The 12,495-nt window shown below is 56.1% G+C and overlaps 1 protein-coding gene across 6 annotated transcripts in view; it reads right to left on the bottom strand.

Moving 5' to 3' along the window:
• Window positions 1-5,204: 5,204 nt before the first annotated feature.
• Window positions 5,205-12,495, bottom strand: part of DTNB (dystrobrevin beta) — a 236,340-nt gene continuing 229,049 nt past the window's right edge. For 4 of the 6 annotated variants that reach the window (XM_059405271.1, XM_059405273.1, XM_059405266.1 and 1 more), the window contains 3 exons: window positions 10,751-10,804; window positions 7,416-7,450; window positions 5,205-5,509 (listed from right to left, as the gene is read on the bottom strand). In XM_059405271.1, coding sequence (XP_059261254.1) covers window positions 7,446-7,450; window positions 10,751-10,804 — 59 coding nt within the window. In that variant the 3' untranslated portion in view covers window positions 5,205-5,509; window positions 7,416-7,445. The remainder of the gene's footprint in view (window positions 5,510-7,415; window positions 7,451-10,750; window positions 10,805-12,495) is intronic. The other 2 variants (XM_059405274.1, XM_059405269.1) reach the window with 1 other exon arrangement.

Raw genomic sequence — 12,495 nt, forward strand, 5'->3', positions numbered from 1 at the left:
CTGCCCCCCCCCCCCCCCCCTCCCCACCTGCTGTCCCGCCTGCTGCACCCCAGAGAGAAAAGCTCCTTCCCTCACCGGACCTCTGCCCCCTTCCCACCCTCTCCTTCCTCTTCACTCCCCTCCCTGGTCCTTCTCCGGTCCCTCATTCCAACCTGCTGCTCTGTTTTCCCGTCCTTTGTCCCCCCGCTCTGTGTGGGCGCCCAGGGGAGGTGGGTGACAAAGGGTGAACTCCGATGGTTGCCTAGGCAATGATGAAAGTAGGACAGATGCTGACCGGCCATCAAGGCAAGAGGGGAACCCACTGAGGTCCCCAAGTGGGGAGGCCTCGTTCCTCGCACTCCTGAGTCTGGTTCTGAGCGCTGGCCCGGCTGGCCGGTAGCTCATCCGGCAGGAAGGGCGCTCGGGCAGACTCCCCGGCCGACACTGCACCTCCACTCCTGCCCTGTCCCAGAGCTGCTCCCCAGCCCCGCCGGGCACACTCCCCACTTCCTCTCTGCATGCCCTTTCCTCGGCAGCCCCAGGCACATATGCCTTCTTCCAAAGGGCCGGGCCCTTCCTCGGAGCCTCCCAGAGGCGACACCTCACAGGCTGAGGGCCCTCGGCAGGCTTCACCCAGGCCATCCGTGCGCAGGTGAACAAGATGCCCCCCATTGCCGCGGGTGGCTGTTGGGCTTTGTGGAAGGGGAGCCACAGGGCCTGCTTTCTGATGGTGGCCTTGACCAGGAGGAGCAGCTGTGGGTGGGGAGGACTTCCAGAAACTTTGGATCCCAGACCCAGAATGCGTTCTTCCTGTTAGGGGATGGATGCCTGGTGTGCAAGGGCGCCCCCTGTAGGGGGGAGGGAGGCCAAGACTGAGTGACAGAGGTCTTAGGACCAGGCCACGGTGCAGCCGGCATGCCCCAGGAGCCCCCTGGGGACAGGTGATCTTGAAGCCTGCTGGTGCAGAAGTGCCCCCTCCCACAATCCCGCCCCAGGTCCTGTGCTGAGCCTGAGGATTCACTCCGCCGAGGGGGGAGGCCACAGCACCTAAAGCTGCAGGCCAGAGGGCCCCCCTGTGGGAACGTGCGCTGAGGACTCCCTGCGCCCCTCACCACAATCAGGGGTGTGTGTCTGCCCAGCCATCGCCCCACAGGCCACAGGCTTTCAGACTGCGCCGGGAGGTGCAGCAATGGCGGGAAGCCAACACCCTAACAGGTTTCTCTGGGTGAGGACTCTGCCGGGCCGCAGGGCATTCGGGCTCTCACTGAATCACAACGAACTGTTACTAGCTGGCAGTGTGCCCGGGCCCCGGGGGGCGGTGGACCTTTCAGCTCACAGCAGACCCTCCCTCATCTCTGCTCCCATCTGTCCATTCCCGGGCCTGAAGACCAGCACTTCCACGCGGCCAGAACCACTCTGAGCCGTGACCATTTCCCTTCCCCCGTCCCATTTGTGTCCACGGTCCCCAGTCTGAGTGGCTTCAGAGGGCAGTGCAGGCCCTCCAAGCCCGTCCCGCTCCCTAGTTATGAACTCAGACCAACCTTAACCTCTAGGGCCCTGGAGACCCGAGGAGGGGGCCGGGTGCTCAGCACACAGAGCTCCTAAGTATCTTCTCAATAGAATGACGGTCCCACTCCAAGCTACTTGTCCTCCCCCCATTTTTTTTTTTTTTTAAGTAAACTCTATGTCCAACATAGGACTTGAGCTCATGATCCCAAGATTGAGTCACAAGCTCCACCGAGTGAGCCAGCCAGGTGCCCCTACTTGTCCCTTCTTTATGTCTACCTTCAGCAGCGCTAGGCTCCCCTTACTTCAGAAATACTGACGTGGCCATCCGGTGCCTGCCTTTCAAAGCACCCTCCCACCCCCAGCAAGTCCAGTTCGCCTCATGGTGTCCCCTAGGAATGATGTATTTTCAAAATGAAAGCACTCACCACCCATCCAAACTTTCACACAACTGGAAAACTAGTATTGCTTTTTGGAACTTGGAAACTGATTTGAGGCCCGTGTCTTTTGCACCACGGCCCCTACCTTGGCTGTGCCCCCTCGGAGGTGGCACAGGGCTGATGGCAACAGCACATCCCACCTGCTCATAAGCACCCCTGGGCAGGAGAGACCCCAAGCCCACCGCCCACAGGCCTGGTGTTCCAGGCAGGGCTAAGTGTGTAGAGAAGGCGTCAGAACCCGTGGGATCTGCTCTTCCTGGCTGAGGCGGCCTGCAACCCTTGTCTGGGGCGCTCCAGTCATCATTTCCTCTTAGAATCATACTCTCAGCTTTGGGTAGGCTGAGACGCAGCAGCCCAGCTGGGGCCCAAACACGGGGTTTGGAGTATAGTATTTGCATTCTGGGGGAAAGCACTTTAGTACATAACCTTCCCCACTGCTAAGACTAGACCGTGCAAAACCCACTCGGTCTGGGCCTCTGGGATCTCGGTCTTCTGTACGTTCACCGCCTGTCTTGTAATGCGGCCCGCTCTTACACGCCTAGAGGGTAGGTCTTTGTTGATTGTTGAAGACCACCCCCCCTAAAAAAGTGTAGGACCCCTGTCGCGGCATGTGTTTCCCAGGGCACCTAACCAAGAAAAATGATTGCTAAGGCCCGTTCTTTTTCTTCCTTTAGAATGACCATTCCTTCCGGCCTGTCTCCACATGACTGGCTGTGTCTCCTACTCCAAAGTGTGCTCAGTGGTCCTCACGGTGCAGTCTTCAGACCCCCCAGGAGCTTGTGAGAACTGCTACCGGATCAGAAACTGGGACCTAGCTCTCTATAGATTAATGAGACTTCCAGGGGATTCGGATCCTGAGTTTTAGGACCACTGGAATCGTGTCTTACCTAAAAGTCCCAGGGAGAAAACCTCACTTAGTTCTCTGATCCACAGACGGAAAACCTGTTCAGGGACACGTGGCTTGCAGCTATGGGGGTATCTTCCCAAGGAAGATGGGCTACCTACCTCCCACACTTCCAGTACATAATCATCCTCTGGCCCCTGGCTTGGGAGAGGCCAGGGGAAGCTAGATTTGGAATCCATGAGTGGTTCTTCACAAGCCCTTTGCTTCCAGAAGGTGCCGCAGGAATTCAGATGGCTCCAGGCATTGCCATAGCAACTGTACCTTTCTGAAGCTGCCACGACTATGGGAGCAGGGAGTAAGCTATGCAAAAGAGGGGGAGTCTGCCAGGGGATAAAACACGAGCAGCCGATGAGGGGGCTGTGAAAGTACACGGAAGCTGGGCCCGGCTGGGATTTCTGGACCTGAGCTTGGTGGAGCCCCCACTTCGAGATGCAGGTGGCATTCGGGACCTCTCTAGGGGTCTTCACAGCCACAAAACACCAGCCCAGGGGGCCGATGGTCTTGACAGTATCTGTCACTTCTTTGAAAAGATCCTCTACTCAGGTTAAATTCGAACCCTAAATGGTCACAGAGCAATTAAGAGGGACGCCACCCCCCCCCAACAAGGTGACACCTGTGTTCTAGGTGAGAGCTGAGCAAAGGGACTCGCTTCAAACTTCTGATAGGGACCCGCATTCCACCGCAGCCAAGAAGTCAGGAGGCATCGTGGGGCCTTAGATAATGGTGGATGTTCTAGCTGTAGAAGAAGAGCGTGGCTGTCGGCCGGAATTTACACAAAACCCAGCACCCCAGGCTGGGTGCCTCTCCGGTGGTGGAAGACCTCCTTGGTGCAAGGACCCGCTGAGAAGTGGAGTCGGGCAGTCTCCCCGGGCCCGGAGTACACGGCCACACACCATGTGTACCTTAGCTGGCCTGAGCACTTGACTGTTGCGGAGCCACTGGTGCTTTCAATCTGACTGTTCTTTGGCCTTTTCTGCTCTGGAAGAAGTAAGCAGTCCACGTGAGGAACTGGGAGGTGGGATTCTGTCGTGTCCTCGGGAGCAGGGTACAAGGTGTGGGAAGTCAGGACTGTGACGGAGCATACGGTCACTCCCCCAGGGTCACTCATCCCTGAGACTTGTTGCAGCCCTCCCATACCTAACCTCACCGTTGGCTGGAACAGAGTGTCCCCCAGAACTTTCCATATGGTCACTTTCATTCTGGTCCCCTCTGGCCCTCCGGGCAAGGCTGGGTCTCCGTTTCCTCAGTGTGTGGGAGAACCTTTGCACGGGTGCTTTTATTTTAGCAGAGCCCCTGCTGGCTCTTGAGGGCCTCTGCTCCCTGCTGGTCACAGTTGGGCCTAAGTTGTGCCCAGGAGCTGCTGTGGGAGGCGAGCCCTGCACAGGCACGGGGGCTTCTCCTCCGCCTCCCACTTCCTTTTCGCTCTCACACAGCTGGAGTGATCCGCGCTGCACCTGCCCCTCACACCCAGCATGCACGACATGGAGGCGCGGGGCCTCGCGGGGCACAGCCCTCCCTCACACAAGCCTTCTCTCAGGGGTGGGAGAAAGGGAAGCGGCAGGGCCTGGGAGAGAGAAGGACGCAGTTGCCCGCACCCCCGGGTTCCCCGGACTGCTGGCTCACGAGGTTTCCATGTGACCCTCTCCGTGGGTGGCTACGGCCTGAGCCCAGCGGCTCTGCACCGGCCTCCGCCCAGCGGGCAGGGGTCTGCCGACGCGTGTGTGTTGCCGAGGGGTGGGGGGCGACGAGAGAGCCAGCTGTGGGGCCTCTCACTTCATTCCAGTCACTGCCCTTTATAAATATTTATAGCAGTTCTCCTACTAAAAATAACATCCTGGAGCCCAGGGAGCAGAAAAAAAAAATAAATGAAAATCACCGGGAATTGGGATTGATTATCATGTGCGCCGGAGCAGAATGGAAGCCTGCGCAGGGGAGAGGCGGCGCGAGCACGGCGCCCGGGGGTTCAGCGCTCCCTCTGGCGGTCACGGGTCAGCGCGCCCCGCCCGGCCGGCCGCGGGCTGTGCGGCGGAGAACCGACCGGCTGCCGCGGCCGGGGGAGGAAGCGTCCGGGGCTCTCTGTCTGCTCGGGGCTCTCTGCTCCCCCTTCCCGCCGCCCGCCGAGGCTGCAGAGCAGCGGCATCACCCGGAGCGGGCGGAAGCCTCACCAGTGCGAGAGAAAGGAAGGAGGCTATTTTTAGCGCTGTGGCCAGGGTGTGAATGTCTGTAAAACTGAGCAAGGCCTGAAGCTGTCTTTGCACGATACAGGGGAGAAAATCTGTCGGTTTTTAAAGGTCAAAGGTAGGGAGGAAACTTGGGCCCCCCACCCCGGGGAGCACCCCACGTGCCGGCAAGAACGCCACCAGGTCACACACACAGGAGATTCGTGCTGTTTCTTTTCTCTTTTCGACCTCCCGGAAAGTTCCTGCTGCAGAGATGAGCCCGGGCCCGAGCGGAGTGATGAAGATGCCGGTTCATGCAGGGCTGTGCACGGGAGAGGCCCACGGGCAGCGGGCGGCCCCTCCCACTTCCCACGGGCTCCGGGCTCCCTTCTCCCTGCCAGGCGGTGAGGTCTGGCAGCCTGCAAGCCTGGTCCAGGTGTGCAGCCCGAGGATGGACAGGAATGTGCCTCTGGGGGAGGGCCTCGCCTTCCTCGCGTCAACGCCAGCTTGCCGCATGCCCCCTGTGCAGGACAGACGCGCTGTTACTCATGGGCACCACGGAGGGCCTGAGAGCCAATGCGAACATCTGCTGGGGACAAGACAATGTCCTGCGGTGGGGCTGTTGGGATGCTTACCTTTCAGCTCCGGAGATTTCAAAGAACTGATAACACTCATGCCCCTGATTAGGGAAAGAGGTATTCTCTTTTCTGGGGTACCTGGAGTTTTTGCAGTCGTTGCCGAGGTCAAGGGGTCAGGAAATGTTTCCAGGAAACAAGAATTGGGTTCAAAGGACAAGGTTTGAAAGGTGGTGCTTTCTGGGGAAGAAGGATCGTGACTGAGGAAGGCACCGAGCTTGGAGAGGTGCCTGTGAACACTGGGTGGAAGGAAAGACGGCCTTAGCCTCCGGTGGGAGGAGAGCAGAACCTAAGGGTCTGGGAAACTGCCTCCTGGGTTTTGACGCTTTTCATCTGATTCTACTACCAGCGAGTTTCTCGTAACTCCTGACAGGGTCAGAGGGACAGCATCAGGGGATGCCGCTCTGCGTCTACTTCTTGGCCCCAAGCTCCCAGGCCGAAGGCCTGCATTTCCTCATCTGTGTGGAGAGGGTGGGCCAGATGGCTTGGATGTGCCTTTTACTTATCCCCAGTTCCTCTGTGCCCCAGGGAGAGGGGCTCTGGCAGGCTCCTGAGGGGCAAGTCGGCTCCTGACTCTCTCCTTGGCTGGGGCAGCCCAGGCCTGCTGTTGGGAAGGGCCTTGCCTGACTGTGCAGTGAGATTAGGTAGAGCCCTGCCCAAGCCCCGGAGGCCCTGGGCTTTCCAGGGCAGCGGGAGAATTTCTGCAGCTTGTGTGCTTCCCCTCCTAGCTCGCACAATCCCTGAGTCAGTGTGGGCTCAGAGGCAGCAGGCCCCACCGCGGGAGCAGAATAGAACCCCTCTAGGGCCTGGTGCCCACGGCGGGTTGGGGGGTGCGGGGCAGCGATCAGGAAAAGGCTGGGAGGGACTCCAGGGTGGGACTCCTCGGAAGGGCCCGGGGAAAGTTCCTTTTTCGGAATTGTGGGGCTGCTGCCCTGGCTCTTTGGCCTCCAAGATCTGTAATGGGGAAGGTGGCCTGACTCACACAGAAGTATAAGACGGGAGGGAAGGCAAGATTAACAAAAAGACGTCTCACGGCCAAACCAAGGACATCCTCGAAAGAACTCTTCCCCTGAACAGATTTGGTTGTCCAATTATTTTCATCCCTTCTTTCTAGTGAGCAGGCCCCAAAGCCACAATATCTCAGAACTGGGGGGAAAGAAGAGTTAAGGTCCTTAGATGGAAAGATGTGAAAGATGACTCCCTAAAGCAACGAGCACTGCCCCCTGGGGAGTCTGTGCTTGCATTAATCGTTTTAGGATGGAGGGTGCAGGTTGGCCAGCACTGCAGGGAGGGACTGGGGGGGTCGTTATGGAGGGAGGGGGATCCTGCAGGATGGAAATTCAGTCTGCGGTCAGGTACGTGGCAGCTCACAGCTCTGAGTGTCGGACCCCCAGGGTGCTGGCAGTGGTTTGGACCCGTGGAGAGAAGGGACAGTGGCCGTGGGCCATCAGGAGCAAGGTGGCAGAGGTCCCACGGCCTGTTTCAGCCAGCAGGTCTTGGTCCGCCAGCTACATCTAGCCCCGGGCACCACCAAGTCATGCCTGAGGCCCAGGCCAGGCCCAGTGGAGCGCAAAATGGGTTAGAGCCTGGGAAGGAGGCCAAGAGGGTCTGATGGCGGGGCTGCAGCCAAGGGGAAAGGTGCAGCTGGGCTCTTTAAAGGGAAAACTTAACTTGAATCTTCACCCTTTAGGGTGGCTCTGGCTTGGACGGTGTGACCAGGGCAAGGAGGGGCCGAAAGCACAAGTTGCAAAGGGAGAGGGACCGTGACGAGAGAAGAGAACATGGTACTCACCTGCGCTTCCTCTCTGGCTCAGCAACTCTGCTAACCTGTACAGCACGGACACAAACAACACAGAGAAGTCACACCTGGGGTCCCCTCACCAGCCCGTGTCTTCTCCCAGGGGACTGCACAGATCCAAGGGCTTTTGGACTCGCCTCTCCCCTCGCTGCCCCGGATGCTGACTTTTCCCAAGCAGGTATGGCAAAGTGCAGGGAGAGTCATGCTACCCACAGCCAGCAGCTGCTGCGAATATAAAACAGGCGTGGGGGCCATCTCTTGGGAGAAGGAGAACAATAGTACTAACATGGACATGAAGCCACCCTAAGTCTGGGGAGCGGTTATATCGGGGGGCATAGCCCATCCCTTGGTTCTGAAAGTGACGAAGGTGGGAAGGAATTAAATTTTGATGGGCAGTATCTCCTGCCTGCAGGTATATCTGCTTGGGAATACTAAACCACTCCCGCTCACCCTGAAATCCTGAACACTGCCCGCACCCTCAAATGCCTGAGGAGTCACACAGGGCCACTGCCGTCAGACTACCAGATAGGCACCAGCACTCTCAGAGCATGCAAGCTGGATTTTCAGCTCCCAACACCGTGGGTGGCAGGTTCTGGAGAGGCAATTCTGAAGGGCAGAGGAGCATAAGATGAGGCTCTGGAGGGGCTGAGATGAATTTTGGGCTCTGCCGTAATATGTTAGTCTGTTTCATCTATGTAGTCTTGGATACAAGTACTCGGCACTCCAGGTGTGCAGTGAGGGGCGGCAAAGTCAGAGGGGCACCCCAGGGGAGCAGAAACTTTCCCCAGGATGCAGCCAGACAGAGATCCAGGGGAGGGCAAAGAGGGGGCTGAGGCAAGGGTTAAATGTGGTCAGGAAGTCCAGCTCGGTCACGAATTCTTCAAAAGTGCCCATTTGGTTCTTATGGTTTCTGCACTGAGCAGACTATGTCTGCCTGACAGGGTGCTGAGCAGGTTGTGTTGATGTGAGGTCAGCATGATTTCAACCCCGAAGCAGCAAACCACCGCTCTCTCTATGGCTGGTAGTTACTGTTCTCCGATGCCTTGGCCACCAGTTGCCGCCATATTGGTCTACAGTAAGAGCAAATGCCCAGACCACAGCTGACGATCAGAAGGTCCATTCATAAAAACACTTGGGTTTACCCCTACCCACATACCCACTATGGTACAGCTACAAAAACATATCCTGGGACCTGTACAATGCCGAGAGTCAAACATTTGTTTAAAACCCTACCCATGTCTCACCCCGACTCTTAACACTCCCTCCGGACAGCACCTAAAGCCACAGAAACAGAAACTCAGGGGCTCTCACAGGTCTCACAGGGACAGACAGAAATGCTCATTTATGCACTGGAAGAGAGAGACGGAGAGACACGGAGAGCAGGAGGGAAAGAATGCTGGCAGGGAACACGGGTGCAGACAGAGGCCCCTGAGACCAGGAGGCGTCAGGTGAGGGAAGCCATGCCCGATCTTCATGTGCTGCAAAGAATGTAGGGAGGCTGAGAGGAAGCTATGGGAAAAGCTACGGGGAAAGAAGGGTGAAACGAAGAGAGGCCAACGCAGCAGCTGTTACGTCTTCAGCCGAGAACATTCCACATGAACGCCGGGATCTGGCTGGGTCGTGCGTGTATGCGCGTGCGTGACCGGAGCACAAGCTGATGGAGTGTAAACTTAGCCCCGTGCATCTCCTCCCCTCTTTGCCTCTTGCACAACAACCCTCCTGCCTTCTTCCTGGTCCACTCGCAGCCCCGAAAGTCGGTCCTCTCTACCACGCCCTGTAGCCCTGCTACATATCTCCAGCATGGAGAGGAGCACCTCACTTCTGACATTTTGGTGGCCATGCCAAATGGTCATTCTCCTCAATCCCTCGCAGTTACTGTCCACGGCCTCGCAGGCCTCGCTCTGACTCACTAGACAACCACGGCACCTGGACTAGGTCTCTCCTCCCCTCCCAGGCTCCTCCTCCAGGCTCCGAGTCCTGATGGGGCTCGGCTCTCTTACCCACGACAGCCCCCGCGGGCAGCGGTGCTACAGACCCTCATCCCCACGTGTTCTCCTTTCCCATCACAGCTGCTTGGCTTGCAGCTCCCACTCAACTTCTTCCCACCCTTCCTTACGACTTTCCTGACCTGCCTAGTCTACCTGCCTCTCAGAAGAAAGCATGGGCGCTGGCATCAGCCGCCCGGGCAGAATCCTGGCTCTGCCCCCTACTCCTGTGCAGGTTCCTATAACACCCAGAGACCTGTCTCGAATCTTTCCTCATGGGCGATGAATTCAGACCGAAGGAGTGAGCTCAGAGCAGAGCATCCAGCCGGGGCGGGGGGAGTGGGCACACCTTCCCCAGCCCAGCCTCCTCTGGGCGGCTCCCACTCTCTCCAGGACAAAGCACTCCAGCACATCACCTGGCTTCTTTCCCTGTATTTGTTCATCTGATGATACCCTGTGCTTTGTGCCAGGCACCATTCTGGGCACTGGGGATACATCCTGAACAAGAGAGACCAAAATCTCCACCGTGTGGAGCTTACATTTTGGAGGAGTCCAGAAACAGACATTAATACTGGACAGATACAAGAGCTAGCTCTCAAACGTTCTGTGTTCAGCATATCACAGACACATGAAGATGAAGAGTACGTAGTGTGGCGTCAGAAAGACCCAGTTCAAAGAGCCTATTTTCTCACTTGTAAAATCGGGACATCATTATGTATCTCCGAGGGTTGTTAAGTATTAATTAGATAATACACGGACATCATTTAGCACAGCTCTTTGTACATAACAAGTTATTAAGCACGTTTTATGCACAATAAAACTAGGAAGGCACTACTCTTCTCTACTGATACCTTTCTTTATTGCTTTTAATTCTTCCGTTGAGGTCACAAAACCATTTAGCTATTCTGCCCACAATAATCTCTTCCTTTTCAGAAACCCTTCTCCTGTTTGTAATCACACACTCAGAGTTTGATGATTAACTTTTCCTGCCACTTCATTTTATCTCTTATTTATTTTGCATATCTCTGTCTTGCCTCCCTAACTATATTATAAACTCCTGGAGGCAAAGGGTCATGTCGTGTGCTTTCCTGGTATCTACTTCCTATGTCCAAACCCTCCATCATAGTGTTAGGAATCAGGAGGCTTTTGTGGATCGCCTGACGCCAGCCACCACCTCCTTGATGGTCAGTTGGGAAAAGCAGGCCGAAGGCCCTGTGGGGGCCTGGAAGCTTTGGGGAAACGGGCAGCAGGAAGAAAAGCAGAAACAGAAGGGGGGAGCGTTCCCTCAGGAGCGATGTAGCTCTGCCGCCCACTCCAGCTAGGGGTCCTGCGAGCTGCCTTTACCTCTGTCCTTCCCATTCTGCTGCTTCTCTTTTTCTTCCTCTGCACCTTCCTCTGCTGTGAAAACAAGTACAAGGCGGCCAGTGACCCTTCAGCACAGCACAAGCATAGGAGGAGGGTGAAGGGAATGACTTAGCAGGCTTGGGAAGAAGCCCTAGCTCAAGGCTCGGGGTCACAGGCCTCCAAGGGTGCAGACATGCACCTGGCCTGCCCCGTGCGCGGCGCACATGCTGGCGCTCTTCACCCACGAGCTCCGAGCCCCCGGGGCAGGGCAGGCTGAGAGGTCACCCGTCCTGCTGCGGGCTCTGTGGCTGGCTTCCCTGGTGACTGGGGTGGGGGTCTCTGCCTTTTCTCCATGCCTGCTTTCCCGAAGGTGACCACACCTACTAGGGATACACCTAACATGTTGCATCCCGGTTCAAGAAAGCAACTGTCAGAGTACATTAGTCAGGAGTAAGTAGTTTAACACCAGCTTCTGTTAAGAGAAGATAACCAAAAACCAGAAGTTTTAGCTGACAACAAACTTAGAGTGACTGGACAGCAAAGTGGCTGTATGGAAAGAGCTAATGCCCTCTCAGGTTGCTTTCCCAGGGCCCTTGCTCAGGGAGGTCACAGGTCACTGTGCTCCACAGGGAGCTGGTCCCCCGTCATAGCAAGAAGTATGCTCAGCTCTGGGAACTCATTTTGAATTGGGGCCTTGATGCTCTTGGTCACATCCTAACGTGGGCAAGAAAATGATGAAGTGAAAAGCACGTCACATTAAGAATGGCTGAAGGAACAGCAAACAGTCACCTGTAAGAGGAGATGGCTTGGGGACAGCCATGCTTCCTGTCATCAAATACTGGAAAGCCTAAATTAACAGGAACGGGAGGGCCTAAACTTATTCTGCATAGCTTCAGACAATGGGATGAGGACAAACTGCTTACAGAAAGGCAAAGCTTGGCTCCCTGATAAGGAAGAACTTCACAGTGATGAGAGCGGGTCATGAGTGAGCTCGCTGGAAATATTCCGAGGACTTTTATATTGGGCAGCTAGCTGATTAAATGACTTCTAGAATCTTTTCCAACCCTAAGATTCTATTACTTATGAAAATAGTTTTAAAAAGATAAGGAGGAGAAGCTTTGGTTATAAATAGTATGTGCACATGGTACGGAAAATATTTAAAGACAATCTGAGTATCTCACCTCATCCTAACACAACCCCCAACAGTGAGAGTAAACATGCGTGGGCGCTGGGCGGGCCCCTTCCAGTCACCCAGAAACTGAGAGCCTCACACGTGAGGGGCATCTAGCTCTGCAGTTTGTGCGGGTACAGTGTCACGTGCAGACTGAGTCCACACCTACCTGTGGACTTCAGGGCTTGAGAGAGCAGAGCGTCAGTGAAAGGGGCCCTCGTGGGGCTGCGAACCTGACCTCCGGTCCTGTGTGGGCAGAAGGGCACTGTGGCAGCGAGAGCACAGCTGTGTGTCCTCTGCACCTGAGTTCTAGGACTGGCCTTTGCCCCTTCAAGATGCACAACTTCAGGCAATTGGTTTTCTGATAATCACTCACTGTCTTTCCAAAGAGGACTTGACAACGTGATCTCTAAGGTACTTTCTGAAAACATCACAGAACTGTGTTAAAACGATCCTTTCCTGCCACGAGAGACTGCCTATAACCTTTTACATTTTTGTGGGTGCTGTGTGTTTGATGGTGTCCAGTTATCTCTCCTCCTAGTGTGATGGGTTCATGAGCTACTGATCTTGGCCA

The sequence above is a fragment of the Mustela nigripes genome, chromosome 7 (genome assembly GCF_022355385.1).
Source record: "Mustela nigripes isolate SB6536 chromosome 7, MUSNIG.SB6536, whole genome shotgun sequence".
NCBI classification, from domain to species: Eukaryota; Metazoa; Chordata; class Mammalia; order Carnivora; family Mustelidae; genus Mustela; species Mustela nigripes.